This window comes from Rhinoraja longicauda, chromosome 2, assembly GCF_053455715.1.
Source record: "Rhinoraja longicauda isolate Sanriku21f chromosome 2, sRhiLon1.1, whole genome shotgun sequence".
NCBI classification, from domain to species: domain Eukaryota; kingdom Metazoa; phylum Chordata; class Chondrichthyes; order Rajiformes; family Arhynchobatidae; genus Rhinoraja; species Rhinoraja longicauda.
The window spans coordinates 89,185,037-89,212,395 of NC_135954.1; the positions used below are offsets into that span (position 1 = coordinate 89,185,037).

The following is a 27,359-nucleotide window of genomic DNA, read 5'->3' on the forward strand; positions in this document are numbered from 1 at the left end:
GGACTTTAGAAGGGCTAAACATCCAAGGACGTACACGCCACTGGAGATAAATGGGTCTACTGTGGATAGGGTGAGCAGTTTTAAATACTTGGGAGTCCACATTACAGAGGATCTGACATGGGCAACGCACATTGCCGCACTGGTGGGTAAGGCAAAGCAGCGCCTTTACCACCTTAGACAGCTGAGGAAATTCAGAGTGTCTCTGGGGATCCTTCATTGCTTCTACTCTGGGGCTGTAGAGAGCATCCTGTCCAGCAACATTAGTCTGGTTTGGGAACAGCTCTGCCCAGGACAGGATGGCCCTGCAGAGAGTAGTGCATTCGGCAGAACGCACCATGGGAACTACACTCGCCCCCCTGCAGGACCTATACATCAGGAGGTGCCGATCCAGAGCAAGCAAGATCATGAGGGACCCCTGCCACCCCAGCAACGGACTGTTCCAGATGCTACGGTCAGGCAAACGCCTCCGCTGTCACGCTGTGAAAACGGAGAGGATGAAACGGAGTTTCTTCCCACAGGCCATCAGGACTGTTAACTTTTATAACTCCAGGGACTAAATTCTGTCTTCTCTATATTAACTTATTAACTTTATTTATATGCTGTAACTGTAATTCTTTTTTGTGCACAATCCGCAGGCATTGCTACTTTCATTTCACTGCACATCGTGTGTGTATGTGACAAATAAACTTGACTTGACTTGACTACGAAAATGGCGCCGTGACGTACTACGTTTTTAGGGTCGAGTGGTCTATCTTGCTCCTCTAGTGCCTTTGCTCTACATCGCCCTCTGTGGCCGTCACTCGCAACGCAGTGGGTGAGGTGCGGCGGACGTCCGTGCGGTGGCGTCATTAATCCGGTGGTTTCGACCTCGCCCACTCTTTGCCCACCGCCCACTGTGACGCCGCCGACGCCGACACCACGTGAGGTCGGGTGAGGATTTGTTTTGCTTTCGTCGCCCCCGTCTCCGTCGTCGCCGCCATGAACCGGCTGTTCGGTCGAGCCAAGCCCAAGGGCCCCCCGCCTAACCTGACGGACTGCATCGGCAACGTAAGTGCTCCAACCCCGGGCAGGAGGCGAGGAAACGGTGTCACCCAGCCCGGGCCGGCCGGGTGAGAGCGGGGCGGGGCGCGGTCCCCGTGAGGGGGGGGGGGGGGGGAGACAGAGCCGCCCGGTGACGGCCTGGAGTCGGCTGCGGCCTCGGCCCGGGGGGGACGGGGACGGGGACGGACGGAGGCCGCGGAGGGCCTGTGTTCAGTCCGGGTTGCCCGCACTGGATGAGCAGACCGGTCCCTCCCTCCCTGTCTCTCGATTTCCCAACAGTGACCGTCCCAGATTTTGCGGCGGAGGCACAAATAACTGCAGATGTTGACATTTTGAGCGAAACACAAAGTGCTGGAGTGACCCAGGCATCGGGTCAGGCAGCATCTCTGGAGATCATGGACAGGCGACGTTTCGGGTCGGGACCCATGTGACTTCAAGAAGCTGGAGGAGAGATGGGTGCGGGATAAAGATAGACACAAAAATGTTGGAGTAAGTCAGCGGGTCAGGGAACATCTCTGGAGAGAATGGATGGGTGACATTTCGGGTCGGGACCCTTGCAAATGATGGGTGGACACAGGTAAGAGGGGATTTATTGGCTGATGGTGGACAAAGGCGAGAGATGAAAAGGAAACAAAAGAGTGTCAGACAAGGAGAGAGGACTGAAATGCAAAGCCAGAAGGGGGTATATGAAGGGTTCAGGGGGTAGGTAGAGGGGAACACTGGGAATAACATTTGTACATTGACGTGTTTACAGCAGCAAACGTACTAAATCATGTCTTCCTGTACTCAAATGGCCTCTGTTGACATGTATAAGCCAATACAAATCTGCTTTTGTGCCCTTTCTACTGCTTCGTATCTTATTCTACTTGGGCAATCCTTTGGGATTAAGGATGTTTCATTCCCTTATGATTTGGTACATTTTAGGATGATTGTAAATCTACAGATGGGACAGGAGTTGTCTGATGGAGCAAGTGAAGGGTAGTTTGTTCCTTCTGCCATTAACGTTGCTCTCTTTTAAGAAGGTGTTGAGCATGTCTTTGAATCGCCTGTTCAATTGTGTTTCTGTGAAAGGGTGGAATAAAGTGTCTGTTACAGTTGTCTAGAGTTGGGCAGACAAATAGCACGGTCAATAAAGCCAGCTGAGGGTAATTAAATCCTCAGTGCTTTACTTTGGCTTGTGGGTGACATTGACATTGGATTGTTTAGCCTATCCAGTGAATACAGAAAAAATGGCATTGCTGCTGCCTTTCCAGTATTTTGGGGTCCTTGCTTAGATAGTCCTTGTCTCAGAGCATTATGAAGGGAACCATGCTGCCTGGTAGACCATGAGTTTGGTATAAGATCTGAGGTCCTTACCTTCAATTGATCACAGGCTGTGCTATGGTATCAACCGGCATCAACTATGCTTGCTTTCACCGAGAGATATTTCGGGCATAAAAGAAGTGGTCCATGATTTCTGTGAACTTTTATTGTCAGAAGGTAGCATTGTAGAGTGAGGGTAGGCTGGTGGGGAATCTTTTTCTTCCAAGTGTGGAAGATGCATTGTCATGCACATGTTCTTTAGGCGCCAGTGAATGCAACCATGAGCTCAGCCTCTGAATGTCTGAGGCAAAACACAAATGTCCTATGTGCTGCAGTTCACCTACTGAGGTCCAAATGATCGGGGCTCTGGAGTGTACTCACCGTAGACTTAATGTTTTTAGTTCGTTAACTCCACTTCTTGAAAGTTTTTTTATGATGGATAGAAAATTAGCTTCATGGAGAGAAGCAAAGGTATGATGGTGGAAGGTTGCTTTTTGGACTGGAGGCCTGTGACTAGTGGTGTGCCTCAGGGTTCGATGCTGGACCCATTGCTGTTTGTCATCTATATCAATGATTTGGATGAGAACGTACGTGGCAAGGTTAGCAAGTTTGCAGATGACACAATAGTGGGTGGTATTGTAGTTAGTGAAGATGATTGTCAAAAACTGCACCAGGATCTTGATGAGTTGGGCAGAAGGCTGTGGAATGGTTGATGAAATTTAATACAGAGAAATGTGAGATGTTGCATTTTGGGAGCACTAACTAACATGGGCAGAACGTACACAGTGAACGATAAGGCTCTGGGGAGTGTCGAGCAGAGGGATCTACGAGTACAGGTACATAGTTCATTTAAAGTGGCATTACATGTAGATAGGGTGGTCAAAAAAGGCTTTTGGCACATTGGCCTTCATCAGTCAGAGCATTGACTATAGAAGTTGGGAGGTCATGTTGCAATTGTATAAGATGTTAGTGAGGCTGCATTTAGAGTATTGTGTTCAGTTTTGGGCACCATGTTGTAGGATAGATGTTGTCAAGCTGGAACGGGTGCAGAAAAGATTTACAAGGATGTTTCCAGGACTCCAGGGCCTGAGCTAGGGAGAGGTTGAGCAGCCTAGGACTCTATTCCTTGGAGTGCAGGAGGATGAAGAGTTATCTTAGAGGTGTACACAATCAAGATAGCAATAGATCGGGTAGTTGCACAGGGGCTCTTTTTAAATAGGAATCTGAGGGGTAACATTTCACACAAAGGGTGGTAGGTGTATGGAACGAGCTGCTGGAGGAGGTAGTTGAGGCAGGTACTATTGCAACGTTTAAGAAACATTTAGACAGGTACCTGGGTAGGACAGATTTAGAGGGATATGGGCCAAATGTAGGCAGGTGGGACCAGTGTTGATGGGACATGTTGGCCGGTGTGGGCAAGTTGGACAGCAGGGCCTATTTCCATGCGGTATGACTAACTCTGTGACTTAATGGCCAGAGCAATAAAAAGTTGTCTAAATGCAATCTGGCCAAGATTTTCAGTTCTTTCTCTTTAGAAATAAGTTCTCTTGCTTGCTTTCTTTTTCATTTACTGATCTGTTTTTATAATAATTTATATTCCCAGGTTCCTTTGCTTCCCACATCCTATTTAGATTTATATTTTTTAATTAACCTGCTAACCATGTATTTTCTTATCTGTCTCAGGTAGTAAAGGAAGTAATGTTTAGAAATTAACATTAATAAGAATTCTAACTCCTCCCTGTCCCGCCACACCTCACTGTGGATTGAATTTCGTATACACAATGGTGTCATCTGATTCGGTGAGACATAGGCAGGAATCTAAGTTTAAAGGATCTTGAAAAGGTGGTTTTATTTATTGTACCTGCACACTTGTTTTGCCCTTCTTTCAACAACAATGTTGCCAATCTCTCTTCATTTTCAGCATCTCAGTTATTTGTACCAATAGTTTTGATCCTCAAGTACATTGCGATAGTTCTTAATGTTTGGTTGTTGCAAACAGAAAACTGTAAAGTTGGAATGCGGGAAATACTCAGGCCAGAAAGCACCTGTGGATAATATAGACAGGTTAGTTATTCTGGTGCATCCATTAGGTCTTAACTTAATGATATTGCACATGAGTTGCATTTAAAGTTCAAAAGGAAGGACGAGCACATTCCAGCACCCCTGAAGTAATCCTACAGGTTTTTCAAGAGCCAAGAATGTTTGCCTCATCTTGTGTACTGGGCATGAACCGGAACTGAAAACATTTTTAACTTGCTGCAACTTTTCAGGCACAATGGTTGTAACAATAATTATAGATTTACAATAAATTTTTAGTTATTCTAATTAAACTAGAGCATGATTGCAAAACCTAAAGTACATAGAACAACCACAATAATGCGTGGTTCGGTGCTGAAATAGGGTTGCACAGAGTAGTTCAAGAACCTGATGGTTGACGGGGCGAAGCCGTTCTTGAACCTGGATGTAACTAGTCTCAGGCTCCTGAACCAACCTCTCAAAGAGGGCGGCACGGTAGCGCAGCGGTAGAGTTGCTGCTTTACAGCGAATGCAGCGCCGGAGACTCAGGTTCGATCCTGACTACGGGTGCTGCACTGTAAGGAGTTTGTACGTTCTCCCCGTGACCTGCGTGGGTTTTCTCCGAGATCTTCGGTTTCCTCCCACACTCCAAAGACGTACAGGTATGTAGGTTAATTGGCTGGGTAAATGTAAAAATTGTCCCTAGTGGGTGTAGGGTAGTGTTAATGTACGGGGATCGCTGGGCGGCACGGACTTGGAGGGCCGAAAAGGCCTGTTTCCGGCTGTATATATATGATATGATATGATATGATATGATATGGCAGCAAGAAGAAAGCAAGGACAGGGTGGTGTGAGACTTTGTTGATATCGACTGGAGTCAGCACCTTCTGTGGATTCCTTTGACGATGGGGCAATCAGTACCCTTGGTGGAACGGGCAAAGTCCATCACTGTCTGCAGCCTCCTTTGGTCTTTAGTATTCGAATTTCAGAATCAGGCCACAATGCAACCAGTCAGTAGGCTCTCCATCAGGCACTTGTGGAAGTGATAGTGTTTGGTGACATGCTGAGTCTCCTCAAACGTCCGAGGAAGTAGAGTTGTTGGGAAGCTATCTTAGTGATTGCATATATGTACTGGCCTGAGGATAGATCACCAGAGATTTGTATACCCAGGAACTTGACTAACCACTGTTGTCCTGCCAGTGTTTGATGAAAAATCTACTTAAAAGCCAGATGTGATATTAATGTATTAGTAAAAGATGTCATGAGAGATGTTCAAGACATTTACGTAATCCAGCAAGGAGAACTTGCAGAAGCTGGAAAAGCTCTCGGAACTATTGTTCATTGCATGTTACTGGTGCTTCAGTGTTCAGGTAAAATGGTGAATAGATATAAAATGGGAAGTTATTAAATCTGTTTTAGATGAGGAAGGTTGCAAAATATTTAATTTTAAAAAACACGTGGTGTATTCCTTATTTTTATATTAAGACAACATGCAAAGTCAAAACTGATGAGGGAGGACAGGAATTTAAGGAGTGTGACCGGGTAGAGCAGTTGAGCTTAATGGACAGAGTAGAGGTATTTGAAAAGATACCACCCAATTTGTGTTATGTGCATTCGCTGTTGAGAAGCCTTCACTGCCAGTAAGAACTACCATACTCTCAGCTTCAATGAGAAGGCTGGTGTAGAAAGGCCAGCAAAAAAATATGCAATCCAGGTAAAGTGGATCTTAAGCCCTTGCTAAAGAATTGTTTAATCTTGGATGAATACATCAGGGAGTTTAGTAAAATTCACGTGGATTAGGTTTGGAAGGAAAAGTGGATTTGGAAGAAGGTGTATAGGAAGGTAAAGCTATGAGCTAACATTTACTGAAGCTTATGTTTTCGGTGCGCAAAAGTAGAGAAGCATCGCTTATCCATGTCCAAGAAGGATCCCGACCCACAACATTGCCTATCCAAGTCCTCCAGCGATGCTGCCTGGCCTGTTGACTAACTCCAATGCTGTGAATTTTACAAAATAATCCAATTATTTGGTTGAATTGCTGGATGAAGCAGAGTTTGATGTGGAGGTCAGAATGAAGACAAATCTGTATTGCCAAGGAGAGGATATACTTGTATTTGTAAGTAGCAGAGGACAAATTCTACGAACAGTGGTTAAAGGAGCAATGAATGCAGTCAGGTTTTCCGTATTCATGGGTAAAACCTGAACTAGAATTTGTATTAATTGATTTGTAACTGCTTTGGAAGGACATTGTGGGTTTGGAAAGGAAAATACCATAGAAATAATAGTAACATTGCATCAACCAAATTTCTTCAGGTTATGTGATCCTCAGAGATAGGTAGGACTTGACAAATGTATTACATTGTAAATGTGTTTGTAGCACACAAACAAAAAAATCTTTTTTCTGATTGGATGGAAGGAAATTTGAAACAATGATTATAAGAGGAGGTGTAGGAAAGAACTGCAGATGTTGGTTTAAATTAAAGGCAGACAAAATGCTGGAGTAACTCAACGGGACAGGCAGCATCTCTGGAGAGAAGGAATGGGTGATGTTTCGGGTCGAGACCCTACAGTCTATAGAGGAGACTTGGTTTCTAAATTACAAAGAATTTGTATCTTTTCAGTTCCTTAGAGTCGCACACAGATGGCTTTGCTGTAATATAATAGTTACAATTCCTAAGAAACCTCATGTTACAGAAAATTTCATTATAAAGACAATTGTTTCAATGGGGAAAAGAGTGGTGAGGTCTATAGAGCATCAGGCTCACAGTAACAAAGTTATTTTTCCTGTAGGAATTTGAAAAATATGAATTTAGTATTTATTTATTTTTGTCATGTGCACTAAGATGCACTGATAAACTTTGCAATCTATCCAGGCAAATCATATGGTTAATGAATACAATCAAGCCATTCATAGTAAAACAGGTAGTACAAAATGAAAAATTACCAACAGAATATAGTGTTACAGTATTATTGCATTCATTACAGTGGGAAAAGTCCAAGGTCCACAAGGAGTTAGTTTGGAAGATTGGGATTACACTCTAGTTTATGGGAGTACCAAACATTAGTATGATAAGTGTGGATAAAGCTGTTCCTGTCTTTTTTTGATAGGTATAAGTTTATCTTAGTGCAGGATAAAAATACCGATTTTTGCTCAAGTGTTAATAGAAGCAATGTTGTCAATTTCAGTGAAATCAGCACCCTATATTAAGAGACAGTGGAATCGAATTATTGTGGAGAGGTTTACATGGAAACCGAAACCTAGACTTTCTTTTAATCAGGACTGCTTGTTAATTTCCAAAATAGTTTTTTAAATTCCCAATTGGAATTGCGCTCGAACCAATTCAGCCCGCATAATACAAATAACATTCCCCATTTCATCAGTTGCATTAATGGAAACAATATTATACCAGAACTACCTGCAATGCAGATGATGCCAGGAATACATGGTATCTGGATAGTTTTACCGCTAACACTAGCCTTAACATTTTTAAAGTTAAATAAGCAAATATATGATGCAATTGAGAAGATAAGTTGTATATGTTGTCTTATTTCTGTTTAGAATTTTAGTGCTCAAAAAGTTAATGTTGCAAGATGAAGTTGGCAATCCTGAACCATGCACTTCAAATTCATATCTGAGTGAATGTGCTGCTGAGGGTGACTGATAAACAAATGGACAGAAGACACTACTTTTGTCATTAAAAATTGAAAAAAATAATTTCAGCAGTTACATTAATCTACATACCAACAACTTCGTACATTTATCACATGAGATTCTGCATATTTTTACCTTTTTTGTTCTTTGATTTTTGCCTTAATTTCTTCATTTGTATCTTTACTTCACCCGTTGTTTTTCTTTTACTTCTATAGAAATAAGGAAATAATCACACGTTTCAGATCACCTAGTACAAGAATTTTAATTGGATTCGAATTTTGGAATTGTGTGATTTCTGCGACCATTTCTGTAAAAAAATTACAGATAGAAACAGAAACACAGAAAATAGGTGCAGGAGAAGGCCATTCGGCCCTTCGAGCCAGCACCGCCATTCATTGTGATCACGGCTGATCATCTAAAATAAGTACCCTGTTCCTGCTTTTTCCCCTTATCCCTTGATTCCTTTAGCCCTAAGAGCTAAATCTAACTCTCTCTTGAAAACATCCAGTAAGTTGGCCTCCAGTGCCTTCTGTGGCAGAAATTTCCACAGATTCACAACTCGCTGGGTGAAGAAATTTTTCCTCATCTCAGTCCTAAATAAGTCTTTATTCTTAAACAGACCCCTGATTCTGGACTCCCCCAACATGGGGAACATTTTTCCTGCATCTAGCCTGTCCAATCCTTTAAGAATTGTATATGTTTCTATAAGATCCCCTCTCATCCTAAATTCCAGTGAATACAAGCCCAATCGGCCCATTCTATCATCATATGTCAGTCCTGGCATTCTAAGAATTAACCTGGTGAACTTTCACTGCAATCCCTCAATAGCAATAATGTCCTTCCTCAGGAGACCAAAATTGCACATACTACTCCAGGTGCGGTATAGGGAAGCAGGAGGGTGTGTTAAAACCTGGGAAGGGTAGGTTTCTGAATCAAAATCCAGTACCATACCCAACACTAAATTATATAGCATGCACATCCTTTAAATGGTAAACCAAAAAAACGTACATAAAACTGGAATTTGACAATCATGACGAGACAAAACAGTAGCATGGTGATTCTAATTGTATATGGGTAAACCCTTTGGTTTTCTTAAATAAAGCTCGAGTTATACTGAGAACACCAGAATAAACCTTGCCATGCCATGTAAACAGAACAGTTCATTCAGAAAGCAGAGACTGCTACTGGTTGCTTTTTTCATGAATCCATCAACAAAGAACACTGATCTTCATTTAGTCAGTGGAATTCTAGATATTATCAGATGAGCCTTAATCTCCTGACTTTCAAAGATTGTACTTTCAATCAGGAGTGTCCACTCTCTCATTCTGGGAAGTATGATGTGATTTGCATTGATACATTGTTCTCTTTTAATAAAAGTTGGTCTGGTGGCATAAACTGTACTTCTAATTGGTTATCAGAGTGTATATTTTGCTTCTCTGAGTTCCATTTGCCAGCTTTGCCCTTGTGTGAAGCTCCATTTGTAACAAAATCCTGTTAACATTTTTCGGTCAAACAAGGCATGTTGATAAATTCACACTTTTGATTTGGACAATATGATACTATGATCGATGCACCATAAATAATTAAAATAGCTTTGTATTGAAACCAAGGGTATATACTACTTCCACCTAGTGGGTTCACAGAAATTGCACCTGCGTTACCTAATATTTCTTTGTACACTAGTGTCGGAGGCTGAATTGATGGGAATGAGCATTATTTAATAAAACCAGATACACACCATGGTTTTATTTAGTCTTGACCTACTGTTCAGAAGGTGTGTCTATTCTCTCCTCTTTTTCTTAGTCCAAGAGAACTGAATCTACCTAGGTGGTTTCACTGCTGCTGGGGCAAGATTATTTTTCCCTTTAGAAAATAATATATTTCAGTACATGAAACTCAACATTCGCCTTTGTGCTTTTTGTTCTGTTTTAAATGTATTAGCATTTGTTTGCTGCACCTGGTAACAGTGAAATGTGACAAAAATCATTAGCATTTTGAGTGGCAGCAGCAAGCTAATTGTTAAACTATGTTGGCACACTCAGACACAAGATGCTGGAGTAACTCAGCGGGCCAGGCAGTATCTCTGGAGAGAAGGAATGGGTGATGTTTCGGGTCGAGGCTCTTCTTCAGACTGGTTAGGGATAAGGGAAACGGATGCTGCCTGTCCCGCTGAGTTACTCCAGCTTTTTGTATCTATCTTTGGGGTTTAAACCAGCATCTACAGTTACTTCTTACACATTTTGTCTCAGTAATTCTGGCGCTTTTAGCATAGATTGAGTTTTGTGAACTTCGAATGTATGAGGTATATTAGAAATGTCTGTTACTTAGTCATACAGTTTAGATGTGTGTATTTCTGTCTGTGTATTTAATATGTCCTGTTTAGTGGTCTTCGACAGTATGCTTAAGTTACAGCTCTGCCTTCAAACACACTGCATCCTATTTTCCTTGTTTTCCTTCCTCATTTTCTGTCCTCAACGCCTTCATGAGGAGTTCATTAGCACAGTGAGGGGTTGGTGTTGTCTCTCTGTGCTGTATTTCTCAGTGTATTTCGCACTCCTTCCCTCCCCCCCCCCCCCCCCCCACCATGTATGATAGAGCGTTATAAAGTTATTACAGCCTTTTTCTTCCAATGCAGTAGGTTCCATTCAAAGGAATTATTTGTTTATTTTCTTGTTCAGGTTGATGGAAGAACAGAATCTATCGATAAGAAGATCGCCAGACTTGATGTTGAATTAGCCAAATACAAAGACCAGATGAAGAAAATGAGAGAGGGTGGACCAAAGGCAAGTGTTTAAAATATCATGGTGGTATTAAAATATGACTTATTAAGTTCCACCTATTATTACAAATTGGCATAAGATGAAAAAGCGTATTCTGTATGGAAGTATTTATAATTTAAGACAAAGGGTGTTCGTAGAACTGTAACTAGTAACAGGGATCATTTATTAAATGAAGGGGTTGTTATTTGAAGATTTAAGTGCTGCACAAAGCATCTTGAGATCTGGCTATGATTGCATCATGTTTTTGTTGTAAATCAGCACTTGGGCCTCCATTAACAATACAAATACTCAAAATGGCTTTTTGTTTACTTTCCAGAACATGGTAAAGCAAAAGGCAATGCGTATTTTAAAGCAGAAGAGGATGTGAGTAATTTTTGTCTGAGAGTTATTTCCTCGGGTTTTTTTTTTCTGGGTTTATTTTCTGTATAGATTAGTTTGTTCAAAATAATTTGACCAGTAAAATTTCTTGAATGTATGTGGTTCTTATTTACAGGTATGAGCAACAGAGGGACAACCTAATGCAGCAGTCATTCAATATGGAGCAAGCCAACTATACCATACAGTCATTGAAAGACACAAAGACTACGGTAACAACAGAATATCTCTGCATGTCTGTTATGTTGCCTGTTGTAATAGAATAGAGCCATGTTTAATATGAATACATTATCTTTATAGTGCAATTAAGTAAATTCTCAGTTAATTTAGTAATATAGCAGTGCAGTTTACTAAAATTAACAGACACAAATTAAATTAAACCTCACTGGTGCAGTATGGTTTTTGACATTTGATCTATTATGCAGGTGGATGCAATGAAAACTGGTGTCAAGGAAATGAAGAAAGCTTACAAACAAGTCAAGATTGATCAGATTGAGGTGATGTATATTGTGTTTTAAAATTGCTGAAAATAAACTTTTGAGATGTATAAGATAACATTTTATAGAATTGTTATAGAAAATTACTTTTGTTTTCTTGAATATAGTGAGAGGAGACTCATTAGTTAGGAGGACAGGCAAGAGATTATGTGGCCACTAACGAAACTGATGGTGTGTTACCTCCCTGGTGCCAGGGTCCTGGATGAGCGGCAGTAGAATATTCTTCAGGGTGAGCAGCAAGAGATTGTTGTGCACAATTGGCACAAATCACATGCGTAGGAAAAGGTTTGATATCCTGCAGAGTAAATATAGAGAGTTAAGCAAAAAGTTAAAAAGGGTAGGATTCTCCGGATTCCTCCCGATGCCATGTGCTAGTGAGAGTAGGAATATAGGACAGGTGAATGCGTGGCTGAGTAGTTGATGCAGGATGGGGTTGGGATTCAGATTTCTGGACTCTGGGATCTGTTTTGGGACAGAGGAGACCTGTACAAGAGGGACAGGTTGCATCTGAACTGGAGGGGGACGAATATCCCGGTGGGCATGATTGCCAGTGTTATATGGAAGGATTTAAACCAGTTCTGCAGAAGGATGAGATCCAATGCCATCATGAGGCAAGTGGGAGGCTGGAGGTCGGTACAAAAGTTGATGACAGCAAATTCCGTAGATGGGAGCGAGGAAAGATGGTTGAATTAAATTGCATTTATTTCAGTGCTAAATGTCAGACTATTCCCATGATAAAGTAATACCCTAATAAAGTAACTCTCTTCTTTTACCTCTATCAACAGTAAGCTGCCAGTCCTGGCTCTCTCTTAGTCAGGTTTCTGCAATGCCTTTAACATCCCAGTCGCACATACTTATCACCCTTAGTTCATCCACCTTATTGGTCACTCCTAAAGGCATTGCAGAAACCTGGCTAAGCGAGAGCCAGCACTGGCAGCTGACTGTTTATAGAGGTAAAAGAAGGGGAGTAACTTTTTTAAGGTATTACTTAATGGCAATAGTCTGACATTACTGAATGTCATTGACATTACTAGGGCGGCACGGTAGCGCAGCGGTAGAGTTGCTGCTTTACAGCGAATGCAGCGCCGGAGACTCAGGTTCGATCCTGACTACGGGTGCTGCACTGTAAGGAGTTTGTACGTTCTCCCCGTGACCTGCGTGGGTTTTCTCCGAGATCTTCGGTTTCCCCCCACACTCCAAAGACGTACAGGTATGTAGGTTAATTGGCTGGGTAAATGTAAAAAATTGTCCCTAGTGGGTGTCGGATAGTGTTAATGTGCGGGGATCGCTGGGCGGCACGGACTTGGAGGGCCGAAAAGGCCTGTTTCCGGCTGTATATATATGATGATATATGATGATATGATGAAAGATTGTCCAGTGAGGCTGTGGAGCTGAGAAATAAAAAAAGAGGGTGATCACCTGTTGGAATTGTACTCTAGGCCCCTAATAGTCAACAGGAATTGGAGGAACAAATATGCCGGAAGATTTTAGACAGCTGCAAGACTAATAACATTGTCATACCAGGGGATTTTAACTTTCCCAATCTAAATTGGGACTGCCATAGTACTAACGGCTTAGTTGAAGTGTAATTTGTCAAGTGTGTTCAGGAAGGTTTCTTAGGTAATAAGTAGGGGATGCTACAAGGGGACAGAGCAAAGCTCTATTCTTAGGGAAATGGGTAGGGCAAGTGATTGAAGTGTCAGTGGGTGAACCTTTTGAGATCAGCACCCACCACTCTATTAGCTATAAAATAGTTGGGATAAGGACATTAAAGTATTATTAGGCAAGGTCAACTTTTATAGTGTGAGACAGGAGCTTGTTAAAGTTCATTGGAGTAGGTCGTTTGCGGGTAAAGAGGCATCTGGAAAGTCTGGTGCTTTTTAAAGTGAGGCAGTGAGAGTTCGAGGTACACATGTTGCTGTTGGTGAAGGGCAAGGCTGGTGGGAGTAAGGAACCCTGGATGAGGAGAGAAATGGGGGCTCTAATCAAGAAATGAGGCATAGTTCAGATTTCAGCAGCTGGGATCGTGTATCCGTGGAGGAGTACATGGGAGTGAGGAGCATACTAAAGGAAATCAGGAGGGCAAAATGGGGCAAGGAATAACACTGGCAGATGAGATTAAGAAGAATCCAAAAGGATTTGACAAGGTACATTAAGGGGAAAAATGTTCATGGCTTCTCAGAAATTAAAGTTGAAATCTATATGTGGAGCTGCAGGAGACTGGCAAGATCCTCAATGAATAGTTCTCCACTGCTCTTACTGCGGAGAAAGATGTGAAGACTAGGGAAATTTAGAAAGTGAATGACATTATCTTAAGGACAGTCCTTATTACAGTTGACTGTCTTGTGAATTAACCAAGAAGGTTGATGAGGGCAGAACCATGAGTTTGGTCTATATGGACTTCAGCAATGCCTTTGATGAGGTTTTGCATGCTGGGTCCTCTGGAAGTTTTCATGGTATCCAGGGTGAGCAAGCTAGCTGAATACAGAATTGGCTTTATTGTAAGAAGCAAAGGGTAGTGTGAAAGGTTTATTTTTTACTGGAGGCCTGTGATTAAGGGTGTGCCTCAGGGTGTTGTAAAGGAGTGATCGAGGCATGCTGAGTGATCTAGTAAGTCCCAGAAAGTAGCATCGCGGGTAGATGGTGTAGCTTTTGGCACATTTGCCTTCATCAGTCAGGGAATTAAGTGTTGGAACATTATGTCACAGTTGTACAAGATGTTGGTGAGGCTGCAGTTGGGAGTATTATATTCCATTTTCATCCCTTGCTGCAATAGGGAAGATACCATTAAGCTGGAAAGAGCGCAGAGAAGATTTGAGAGGATGTTGCCAGGACTTGAGGGCCTGAACTATAGGGAGAGTTTGGGCAGGCTGGGACTTTATTTTCTTGGATTGCAGGAGGCTGAGGGGTGATTTTTGTAGAGGTGTATAAAATGATGAGAATTGATATGGTGAATGTACAGTTGTTTCCCAGGGTAGGGGAATCAAGAACCAGAGGCAAAAGTTTAAGGTAAGAAGGGAAATTTGAATAAGAATCTGAGGGGCAAACTTTTTCCACATAGCAGATGGTGGGTATATGGAATGAGCTACCAGAGGAATTAGTTGAGGCAGATACAATAACGACATTTAAAAGACATTTGGACAGGTACATGGATAGGAAAGGTTAAGATGGATATGGGCCAAACGCTGCCAAATGTGACTAGCTTAGATTGATATGATGGGCGAGTTGGGCTGAAACGCCTGTTTGCCTGCTGTATGACTCGTAGGTTTTGATGCAACAAGCTACATTGTAAATGATTCACTCTTGGTCACCGCAGAACATACAAGATCAATTAGAAGACATGATGGAAGAAGCAAATGATGTGCAGGAAGCCTTGAGTCGTAGTTATGGAACACCGGAAATTGATGAAGATGATTTGGAAGCAGGTGAGGATGAACTCCCCATAATTTATTACAGTAGTAATAAGAGTATAATGGAATCCAGCAGAGCTAATTGCTGGTAGGGAAACTTAAAAGATAACCTATTTTTGGTAGTTGCAATTGTGTTACAATGTTGAATGTACTGGATGCATTTTAAACAATACAATTTTTTTTCTAAATGTTGAATATTGGTGCACAAATATATACTTTAGTTTGATCCAACGACAAAGGATCACATTGTGTATATTGTTAGTTTGACGTGTTTATGCTCTATTTAAATGTTTTTCTGTGAATATATCAACAGTGAATTGGCCTATATGTTCCACATTGCAAATAGTTTTAAAGTCCAGCCGTACAGCATGAAAGAAGCCACTTCAGCCCACAATATCCAGAGTTTTTATCTATGCTAATCCCATTTTATGTGCATTTGTCATTTAGGTGCCTTCTATGTTTTGGCAATTCAGGTGCTTGTCCAGATGCTGGTGAAATGTGGTAAAAGTACTTGCTTTGACCACCACATCAAGCAGTGCGCTCATGGTTCTAACCATACTCCACGGGGAAAAGAATCCCCCTCAGACCCCTCTGAAACTTTTATCTCTAACCTTATTCCTTTGCCCTCTAGTTTTAGAACCTCCATCATGGGAACGTTAAAAAAATTCTACTACTAGATTTCTATTGCAGCTGCCTGCAATCTCCTGTTTCTTGTGCATGGCTGGTTGATTATTTTTGCCCACCCTGTATCTGACAGAGTGGACAAGAAATTCCTGTTATCTGGGGATTTGTAGTGTGGATTGTTGTCAAAGGATTTGATGTGGGATTGGGGTACATGCCAATCCCAGTCAAAGCTTTATACAATGAATAGTGTGATTTAAAAAAAAAATTTAATGCTTGTTTCTGTATTTTGTACGTTTAGAACTGGATGCGCTTGGTGACGAGCTTCTAGCTGATGAAGACTCTTCCTATTTGGACGAGGCTGCATCTGCACCGTCTATTCCTGAGGGTGTTCCAAGCGATGCAAAAACTAACAAGGTATGCTTCATTATAATCTGCTGATATTCCCCCTTTGCATTCATGCATTTTGTTGTTTACAGCGTGATTATTTGTATTTAATTGCCACACATGATATATTAGCATTGTGGATCCTTGCATGCGCCTGGTGGCTACATCTCCAGTTGGATTGAGTAATATAAAAGCTGCACTTTAGCATTTTTAATGAGTGATAATGAAATAATAATTGTTTTCTCCAGAATGCCACAAGTTGTGGGGAGATCTGATAGTATATACAGTGAAACAAAGATAGGGTAGACATTTAGAACCCTATTCCCAGGATGGAAAAATAAAATACTAGAGGGCATAGCTTTAAGGTGAGGGGCAAGATTTAAAGGAGGTATGCAGGTAAACATTTTTACACAGTGAGTGCCTGGAATAGACAATAGGTGCAGGAGTAGGCCATTCAGCCCTTCGAGCCAGCACCGCCATTCAATGTGATCATGGCTGATCATTCTCAATCAGTACCCCGTTCCTGCTTTCTCCTCATAGCCCCTGACTCCGCTATCCTTAAGAGCTCTATCTAGCTCTCTCTTGAATGTATTCCGTGAATTGGCCTCCACTGCCCTCTGAGGCAGAGAATTCCACAGATTCACAACTCTCTGACTGAAAAAGTTTTTCCTCGTCTCTGTTCTAAATGGCCTACCCCTTATTCTCAAACTGTGGCCCCTGGTTCTGGACTCCCCCAACATTGGGAACATGTTTCCTGCCTCTAATGTGTCCAACCCCTTAATAATCTTATACGTTTCGATAAGATCCCCTCTCATCCTTCTAAATTCCAGTGTATACAAGCCTAGTCGCTCCAGTCTTTCAACATATGACAGTCCCGCCATTCCGGGAATTAACCTAGTAAACCTACGCTGCACGCCCTCAATAGCAAGAATATCCTTCCTCAAATTTGGAGACCAAAACTGCACACAGTACTCCAGGTGCGGTCTCACTAGGGCCCTGTACAACTGCAGAAGGACCTCTTTGCTCCTATACTCAACTCCTCTTGTTATGAAGGCCAACATTCCATTGGCTTTCTTCACTGCCTGCTGTACCTGCATGCTTCCTTTCAGTGACTGATGCACTAGGACACCCAGATCATGTTGTACGTCCCCTTTTCCTAACTTGACACCATTCAGATAATAATCTGCCCTCCTATTCTTACCACCAAAGTGGATAACCTCACACTTATCCACATTAAACTGCATCTGCCAAGCATCCGCCCACTCACACAACCTGTCCAAGTCACTTGGAATGAGCTGCTGAGGATGGTGATTGAGGCACATATGATAGTGGCATTTAAGAATCTTGGATAGGCATATGGACGTGCAGGCAATGAAGGAAATTGGATTATGTGCAGGCAGATAAGAGCAGGTCTTGGCATCATGTTCGGCACAGATATTCTGGGTCGAAGGGCCTGTTCTTGTGCTGTACTGTTCCACTTGACATTTCATTCACAATTTCTATTTTTCTTATTTCTGCATTGAATTTTGCACCTAATGCTTGTAGTCATTTAGCAAACCAAACAGTTAAATGTACTCCATGTGGGAAGCAAAGTGTATTTTATTTCAATAATACCGAAAATTATTTGTATTTTCAGGATGGTGTACTAGTGGATGAATTTGGCTTGCCACAGATCCCTGCAACTTAACTAACGGCTCTGAAGCAAATTTGTAATTAAATGCTTTTTTGTACATATGCCATCATTTCTTGAGGTATTATTTCAAATCAAAATGTCATGCCTTCACTGCATTATGGAAGCTGGCTTGGAAAACAACTTTGATATTGTAACATGGGTTTCTATTTAATTCCTTTAAATAATGTGCAAGAAATATCTTGTAGAATTGACCTCTTAAAGTCTGTGTCCTTTGATTAACGCTTGTGCACTATTTTGCTTGCAATGGATACTAAGCATGATTATACAAAAACTGATTTGTGGAAACTACGTGGGATCGCAATGTGCTGGCCTGTACTTTAATAAACTGGCTGCAGAGACAAATATTTAAGCTCTGTAAATCTCCCATCCTTTTATTATTGGAATAAATAATTATTTTCAGACAATTGTAGCCTTCTACTTAATAAACACACTTTTATAACTAAAGAACTGACTTTTAATCAGTTTTGCTGAATTGAATGAACCTAATTTATGTAAAATATTAAATCTATTTGGTGTGGTTGAAATATGTTGCACTTAAATGTTGGCTTGTCCAAACGAGCAAGATGAAAGGATTTTGTGACACTAGTTTTGGTTGTGGCTCTCCGATTCCATTTACTATATGCTGGCAGTGATTGATTCTGAAATATTTTAATGTACAGGGGCAAGGCTCAGCATGGCTTTTTTTCCTTCATGAACTGTCTTTTTTTTTGATCAATTGCCCAATTCTTCCCATAATACAGGTGACATTAGTCAAATCTATTTCATTTAATTATTTTGTGGGAAACTAAACTGTCAATGGTTTGAAGTAGGAGCACTTTAATGTGGGAATCAAAATGATGGTTTGATTCAAACTAAGGCAGAGTAATTTAAAACCTGACATAATTATTTCTTGCATTGGGAATATTTTATAACATTGGAGTAATCCTGCAGTATTAATATATTGCCTTGTACAAAAACCTACTTAATATAGATTAATAAAAAGATTGTCTACGTAAAATAAGTTTTAAATGTAAAAATAAAAAAAGGTTAGACATGACAAAGGTATTTATTTTTATTTGAACTTGAGTTCCGTTTCTTGCACACAATTATTTTGCGACTTTTATGATAGATTTGAATAAATGGTGGTTCAAAGCTTTGAATTTTATTGCAATGAAACAAGCCTAATGTCTAGTGAGAATATTTCTGGAGAATATTCTGACAGATAAGATTTGCATGTATTTGGGAAGATTGGAGTAGATTAGGGGTTGTCAGTCCTTTCTCGCATCTTAGTTTTTGAAGAGGAGACCAAGAGGATTGACATGGGCAGGCCGGTAGACACTGTCTATATGGAGTGGAGCAAGGCCTTTCGCAATGTCCTGTATAGATCAGAAAGTTGAATCATAGTATCTAGTGAGAGCAAGCCAGTTAAACACAAAATTGATTTGGTAGGTGTCAGAGGGTGGTAGTGGAAGCAGGGAGCCTGCAAAAGGACAAGTTTGGAGAATAAGCAAAGAATTGGCAAGAGGAATACAGTGTAGCAAGGTCATGCACTTTGGTGGAAAGAATAAAGGTGTAGACTATTTTCCAAGTAGCGAGAGGATTCTGAAATCAGAGGTGCTATGGGTCTCGGGAATACTGGTGCAGGGTTCCCAAAAGGTTGATTTGCAAGTTGAGTTAGTGGTAAGGAAGGCAAATGCAATGTTGCCATTCATTTTTAAAGGATTAGAATATAAAAGCTATGAAGTAATGCTGAGGCTTTATAAGGCACTGGTCATACCACAGCAGCTTTGGGTCACATGGGCGGCACGGTAGCGCAGCGGTAGAGTTGCTGCTTTACAGCGAATGCAGCGCCGGAGACTCAGGTTCGATCCTGACTACGGGTGCTGCACTGTAAGGAGTTTGTACGTTCTCCCCGTGACCTGCGTGGGTTTTCTCCGAGATCTTCGGTTTCCTCCCACACTCCAAAGACGTACAGGTATGTAGGTTAATTGGCTGGGTAAATGTAAAAATTGTCCCTAGTGGGTGTAGGATAGTGTTAATGTACGGGGATCACTGGGCGGCACGGACTTGGAGGGCCGAAAAGGCCTGTTTCCGGCTGTATATATATGATATGATATGATATGTCTGATGAAAGATTTGCTGCTTATGGAGAGGATCCAAAGGAGGTTTACAAGAATGATCCTGTGGGGGTTAATGCGTTTGATGGTTTTGGGTCTGTACTCACTGGAATTTAGAAGGATGAGGGAGGATCTCATTGGAACATTACCAAATAATGAAAGGCAGAGATAGAGTGGATCTGGAGAGGATCTTTCAGTTGTGGGAGAGTCTAGGACCAGAAAGTATAGCCTCAGAATAAAGGGATGTACCTGTTAGAATGGAGATGAGGAGGAATTTCTTTAACCAGCGAGGTGAATCTGGAATTTATTGCCACAGACGGCAGTGGAGGCCACGTCATCGGGTATTATTAAATCAGAGATTGATTGATAGGTTCGTGATTAGTGAAAGTGTCGAAGGTTATGGGGCGAAGAATAGGGAATGGGGTTGAGAGGGGAAAAATAGATCAGCTATGATTGAATGGTAGAGCAGACTCGATGGACCAAATGGCCTAATTCTGCTCCGATGTCTTCTGATCTTATGAAAATGCAGCAGTTCAGAGATGACATTGGGTTCGTAAGTGCAAAATTAGGCTATAAAGTTGCAGATGAAATTCAATAAAAGTATAGCATGATTTTTTGAACGAATAAGGAGATACAATGTAAATTAAATATTTTAAAGGTGGTACAGGAGAATGGTGAGCTGAGGCATTGGGTATAACAGCTATTGGGCAAAAAATTCTTAACGCTGGTTGGTATATTTCATCTAAATAATTAGGAAGAACATAAAGGCCTTGTTCAAAATACATAGCAGATTTAGAATATAAGAAAATAATTGCAAATGCTGGTACGAATCGAAGGTATTTATTGCGTACAAAGTTTAAGGAACTTCAGTTAGTATGGATAGTTAAATATGCCAGGGCCATTTCCCTTAGTGCTGAAGGTTAAAGAAAAAGTTAAGAGGTGTTCATTCATAAAACATTAAGTATGAAATGACTAAAAAATTATTGTTATTGAAATCACCACTTTTTTGGAAACAACTGATTTCAAAAAGTCTGAAATGATCAATGTTTGAAATTCAAATAGCTTTAAATGATGTATAAATACAATTTGATTTGTTATAAGAGCTGTGTGCTTCATTATTTTTACATTAAACACCAACTTATTTGTAAAGACCCCCCACCTTGAAAATGTCAGGGTCCAATTAATAAAAGCCTTTTGGGATATTGAAAAGAATAACCCAGGAGTCATGGAAATGCAAGTATGTACTCAATAAGTTTAAAACCTCACATGAAACTAAAGTTTTGACTTCTGGCTTTCCTTCTGGATCTCTGGCAGAGAATGGCTCATTAGAATATCAATGTGAACAGTTGCTGTAAATCCTAGGGCAAGCACCTCCCACATTGCTAAAATAAACAGTGGGTCACTCTAACATGTATATCTGCCATTGCATCAAACACAACATTGTCTGAAATTGATTAATTGTATGTTCGTACAATTCTACCAGGCGTTTCATAAAATTTCACTGAATCACGCAAATATCTTTTTTTTTGTGGGCCAATAACTGAAAACCACAATAATTTCAACAATTGAACAGGGTGTGATAAAGAAATGGATACATGTTTCAGCAGCAAAAGGGCTGGTACAGGCAATATTGATAGACATGGAGGATGGCATGAGAAATCTCAAATCCAGTTCAGGAGAATATGATTTTGAGCAGTCTGGTTCAGCTGAAAATTGATCATGACCTAGTGAACAGTTTCCTTGAAACTCAACCCACTGAGGAGGCTGCATTCAGTGACGTTGTGTGACAGGTTCCAGGATTTGGACACAACAATGATGAACGGTAGCTATTCCCAAGTGAGGCTGCATCTAACTTGGAGGAGAACTTACATCCCATTGCATCTGCTCATCGGAGCATAAGACAGGAGTGGAATTAAAAGGCCATTTGGCCTAGTGATTCTGCTCCATCATTCGATCATGGCTGATCCATTTTTCCCTTTCAACTGTTCTACTGCCTTCTCCCCATAACCTTCACCCCACTAATCAAGAACCTATCAATCTGATTTAATAGTAATTTTATTCTGAGGCTGTGCCCTCTGGTCCTAGACTTTCATACCACTGAAAACATCCTCTCCACATCCACTGTATCTACACCTTTTGTTATTCAGTAGGTTTCAATGAAATTCTCCCTCCCCTCATCCTTCTAAACTGCTGCTGTTGTCCTCAAAGTTTGTAAAGGTTATCGATTTTAACAGGAACAGCTCTGTGGTGTTTGTAAGCAATGTAGTCATGGTTGTGTTAGTGGTGAAGAGCATGTTTAAAGTTGTAGGTAAGGTATTTGGATCCATGATGGTATTAAGTTTTTTGAGTGCTGTTGATTTGCACACATCTAGCCAAATACTGTCCTTGCCAATTCAAATATACTTGACAATAGGTGCAGGAGGAGGCCATTCGGCCCTTTGAGCCATTCAATGTGATAATGCCTGATTATTCTCAATCAGTACCCCGTTCCTGCATTCTCCCCATACCCCCTGACTCCGCTATCCTTAAGAGCTCTATCCAGCTCTCTCTTGAATGCATTCAGAGAATTGGCCTCCACTGCCTTCTGAGGCAGAGAATTCCACAGATTCACAACTCTCTGACTGAAAAAGTTTTTCCTCATCTCAGTTCTAAATGGCCTACCCCTTATTCTTAAAATGTGGCCCCTTGTTCTGGACTCCCCCAACATTGGGAACATGTTTCCTGCCTCTAACGTGTCCAACCCCTTAATAATCTTATACGTTTCGATAAGATCTCCTCTCATCCTTCTAAATTCCAGTGTATACAAGCCTAGTCGCTCCAGTCTTTCAACATATGATAGTCCCGCCATTCCGGGAATTAACCTAGTGAACCTACGCTGCATGCCCTCAATAGCAAGAATATCCTTCCTCAAATTTGGAGACCAAAACTGCACACAGTACTCCAGGTGCGGTCTCACTAGGGCCCTGTACAACTGCAGAAGGACCTCTTTGCTCCTATACTCAACTCCTCTTGTTATGAAGGCCAACATTCCATTGACTTCTGCCTTGGAAATGAAGGAAGGGCTTGGGAAATGTTTCCTGTCGTATGTTGAAAGGCTGGAGCAATTAGGCTTGTATACACTGGAATTTAGAAGGATGAGGGGGGGTCTTATTGAAACATAAGATAATTAGGGGATTGGACACATTAGAGGCAGGAAACATGTTCCCAATGTTGGGGAAGTCCAGAACAAGGGGCCACAGTTTAAGAATAAGGGGTAGGCCATTTAGAACGGAGATGAGGAAGAACTTTTTCAGCCAGAGAGTGGTGAAGGTGTGGAATTCTCTGCCTCAGAAGGCAGTGGAGGCCAGTTCGTTGGATGCTTTCAAGAGAGAGCTGGATAGAGCTCTTAAGGATAGCGGAGTGAGGGGGTATGGGGAGAAGGCAGGAACGGGGTACTGATTGAGAATGATCAGCCATGATCGCATTGAATGGCGGTGCTGGCTCGAAGGGCTGAATGGCCTACTCCTGCACCTATTGTCTATTGAAATTAGGAGGTTGATTACGGGGCACTGAATATGCAGTCTTTCATTTGCTCTTGCAACCATAGTATTTATGTGGCTGAATTGAATTGGAAATATATATACATAGCAACAGGTCCTTCAACCCATCATCGTTCATCGTTGTTGGGTCCAAATCCTGGAACCTATCACACAGCATCACTGAATGCAGCTTCCTACCACTGTTCACACTAGTTCGATGTTATCCCACTTTCACATCTGCTCCATATATGCTAGAGGCTCTCTGAAAGATGAAGGATTAAGTGATAATGAGCATTATCTATCGGGGGGGTGAGGGGGTGATCAGATGATCAGATTCTGCTTTATTGGTAATGGTCATTGTTTTTGGTGGTGAATGATTATATATCAGTCTATGCTTGAATATTTTGTAGGATGTTCAGCCTGTGGGTAAGAGATACATCACAGACACTCTTAGGTCCAGCTGAACATCAAGCTCCTATATACATTGATTCTTTTGTAATCTCATTTTATTATCCCCCATCCCCATCAATCTCCACCCCACAATTCTACCACTTGCCAACAGACTATGGCCAATTTGCAGTGGTCAATTACTGACCATGTCTTTGGAACGTGGGGAAAACAAACCAGAGCAACTAGAGGAACCCAATCATATGGAGAACATGCAGACTCCACGCACACACAACACCCAAGGTCGGGATTGTCTAGGTCTCTGGTGTTGTGATGCAGCGGCTCTCTAGTTGCTCCACTGGGCCACCCAGTGCTGCCAAGTTATATATAAGTACTCATCAACATAATTTTGAATGTTTAACGACCAATGAAAATGCAACTAAGGAGGGTATTGATTGCAACCAATTATTGACTGGTGCATGATTTAGTAGGATATTCTCCAGTGCCATGCAGAAAGATGGGACACCAAGAAAAATCTGACTTCTCGTGGGTCTGAATGTTGTAGGTCTTTTTCCAATTTAGTACTTAAGTACATTGCTATGTTGTTCCCAATCATGTCTACCAATTCAAATAGTTTAATTGTATCAGTTTGCAAAATAATTTAAACACAGCTACCTAAATGCCCAAGACTGGGCACAATGTGTTTACTGTTCTCAAATGGGTATAATTTATGTAAACTTATCATTCCAAACTGAAAGTATGGCCAATTTTGAATTAGATGCTGATTTGGTGAAAGGACATTTGAAAAACATATACTTAGGTGTTCGTGACTTAGAATTCTGCAGCTGTTTCATTTAATTGCATTCTAAATTATTATATATACTGACCTTGGTGCTTTTTGTTGACATTTTGGAGGAAGTGGTCTTACTTTTTTCCGATTTTTCAGATGGGATCTTTCTTTTGGGGTCAAATTCCACCAATGGCCCCTGACATTTCCACTACAAATTCAAGAGAATAAAGAAAAACAAATCAAAAATTCCCTTTGAAGGAACAAGACCTGAAAGGAATCATTGCTGGAAAATAAATATTTTCAATTACAGTCTATTTAAGAATTATGGAAGAGGTATGCTAGATGCTTCCACTTTTCATTATGTAATCATCACTCTTCTCCTTACAACTCATGGAATCAATCTTGCAGCATTTAACTCAAGAATGGAATCAGCGAGTGATCCAAACTAAACAGCAACTTTAGTGTCAGGCTCGGCTAATTTTGACACCCAAATCCTATTTTATGACAAAGAGAATTCCTCAGAATTGAAGGAGGTTGAAAGGATTCACTTTTATATAAATTCAGAGTGAGTTCAGCATGTTTTAGATTAGGAAGGGAGACAGCAATCCTCCCTATCTGCAGAAAAGATATGATGGAGCGAATGGGAAGTAGTGGGGGACAGCATTAATATTTCCAAAGTGAAATTTTACCAGACTACATACGAACAAATAGGGCTGAATTTTACACTGCTTCCTGTTGACATGGTGGGAGTGAAGAGCTATGACAGCTCATTTATGTTAGCGGAGTTAAGATACAACACTGGTATTTTAAACGTAAAGAAGGGCAACCATGGGGGCATGAAAACAGCTCACTGTTAGATCAAGAAATAAATCAATTAGATACATTTAAGTGGATGTTTTTATTATGTAATAAATGAATGCATTTCAAATCAAAAGAAATTCGAAGGGGAGAACTCACTGTCGACTTATTTAAAGCAGTTAAATATAGTATCACATTGAAAGAAAATACATATGAATACATATATTTTAATATACTGCCTAGTCTGATCTGCCACCCTGGGTCAAAATTGACTAGATTAATAAAGTAAAATTAGAATACAAGATAATACTAGCTAAAATTAAAATATAAAGTATATTTTTTAAAGTTATCACCGAGAGCTTTGTTCCTTTAGAATGTGAATCTGAACAACTAATAATAAAAAAGACCAGGCAGATGAAATACATGGGTATTTGTAAGGATTCAGGCAACATCGTAGAAATAGATATAAACCATGAATTGGGAACTAAAGAGAAACTCAGGAAAATGATACTGTTGGAGTGATACTTAGCAAGTTGCTGGAGCTGTGTGCTCATTAATCTTTGGATCCTGATGGATTTCATCCTCGAATCTTAAAAGAAGTGGCTAATAAGATAGTTGGTGCATTGTTTTTCAAATTCTGAAAAAAAATCCATGGATCTGGGCAAGTTTATATTAAATTGGAAAATAGCAAATGTAGTTCCTTTATTACAAAAGTAGGAAGACAGAAAGCAGGAAACTAAACATCAGCTTGATATCCTTCATAGGGGTAACATTGGAAGGTGATATTGAATTTGTTTTAGCAGGGCACTTAGTATAATTCAAAGAATCATGTAAAGCCAGTGTGAATTTGCGAAAGGGAGATCCTATTTGTTCCATTCATTGGAGATCCTTGAAGATGTCACAAATGGTGCATGTGTGATACTTAATTTCCAAAAAGAACTTGATGTGATGCCACTTTAAAAGGATATTGCAAAAAATTAAGAGATAGATCAGGAAGTAATATATTGACATGGATAGAAGAATTGCTGACAAACAGGGAATAGGAGAGCCTCCAATGGGTCATTTTTTTTGGTTGGCAGGTTGTTATGAGCAGTGTGCCACAATGGTTAGTGTTGGGTCAATAAATCTTTACCATTTATGTGAACAATGTGGAAGAAGCAAAAGTATTGTTGCTGCATTTGCTGATGACTCAAAGCTTGGTAGAGGACAAAGGAGGTAACAAAAGCAGTTACAATCACAATGTTTTTAAAAAAAAGGCATTTGGACAATTACATGGGTAGAGGAATAGAGAAATTGGCTAAATGCAGGAAAATATGATGAGCGTAGACGGGCGTCTCGATTGGCACGGATGAGTCAGACTAAAGGGCTTATATTCAACTCTAACCCATGAGAGTAGGTATGGGTGACGTTTCGGGTGATCAGTCTGAAGAAGGGTCTCGACCCAAAACGTCACCCATTCTTTCTCTCCAGAGATGCTGCCTGTCCTGCTGAGTTCCAGCATTTTGTGTTTACCTTCTAACCCATGAGGTTGGGAATAGATCTGCCAAAGTGTAAGAAATACATTTATAAATACCAACACATAAATAGTAAACGACACAACCTATTTATTACCAGCCTTGGAGGGCATCTACAACACACGATGCCTCAGAAAAGCCACCAACATCCACAAAGACTCTTCACACCCCTGCAACAGTCTGTTCGAACTTCTACCATCGGGCAGACGCTACAAGGCCTTCTGCGCCCGCACCTCCAGACTCAGGAACAGCTTCATCCCCAGGGCCATAGCTGCTATGAACCGGTCCTGCTGAGCCGGATGGTCACATCGCACAGTAAACCGGCACAGATCACCTTGCACTTTATTCTGTTTTAAAACTGTTCTAATTTGTTTCATTGGGTTGTTTAAATTAATACTGACTAGCTAATTCATTTATTGCATCGTATGGGAGGCGCATCCCCAATCTCGTTGTACCCCTGTACAATGACAATAAAGATGTTT

General features: G+C 40.9%; 1 protein-coding gene across 1 annotated transcript; it reads left to right on the forward strand.

Annotated features, from left to right (window-relative positions):
- The first annotated feature begins 813 nt into the window (after nt 1-813).
- Nucleotides 814-19,674, forward strand: chmp5b (charged multivesicular body protein 5b). The gene is made up of 8 exons (XM_078423035.1): nt 814-1,047; nt 10,690-10,794; nt 11,108-11,154; nt 11,285-11,378; nt 11,592-11,663; nt 14,980-15,088; nt 15,996-16,111; nt 17,718-19,674. The coding sequence occupies exons 1-8, from the start codon at nt 979-981 to the stop codon at nt 17,766-17,768; spliced, it is 663 nt and encodes a 220-aa protein (XP_078279161.1). The 5' UTR covers nt 814-978; the 3' UTR covers nt 17,769-19,674.
- Nucleotides 19,675-27,359: the final 7,685 nt, after the last annotated feature.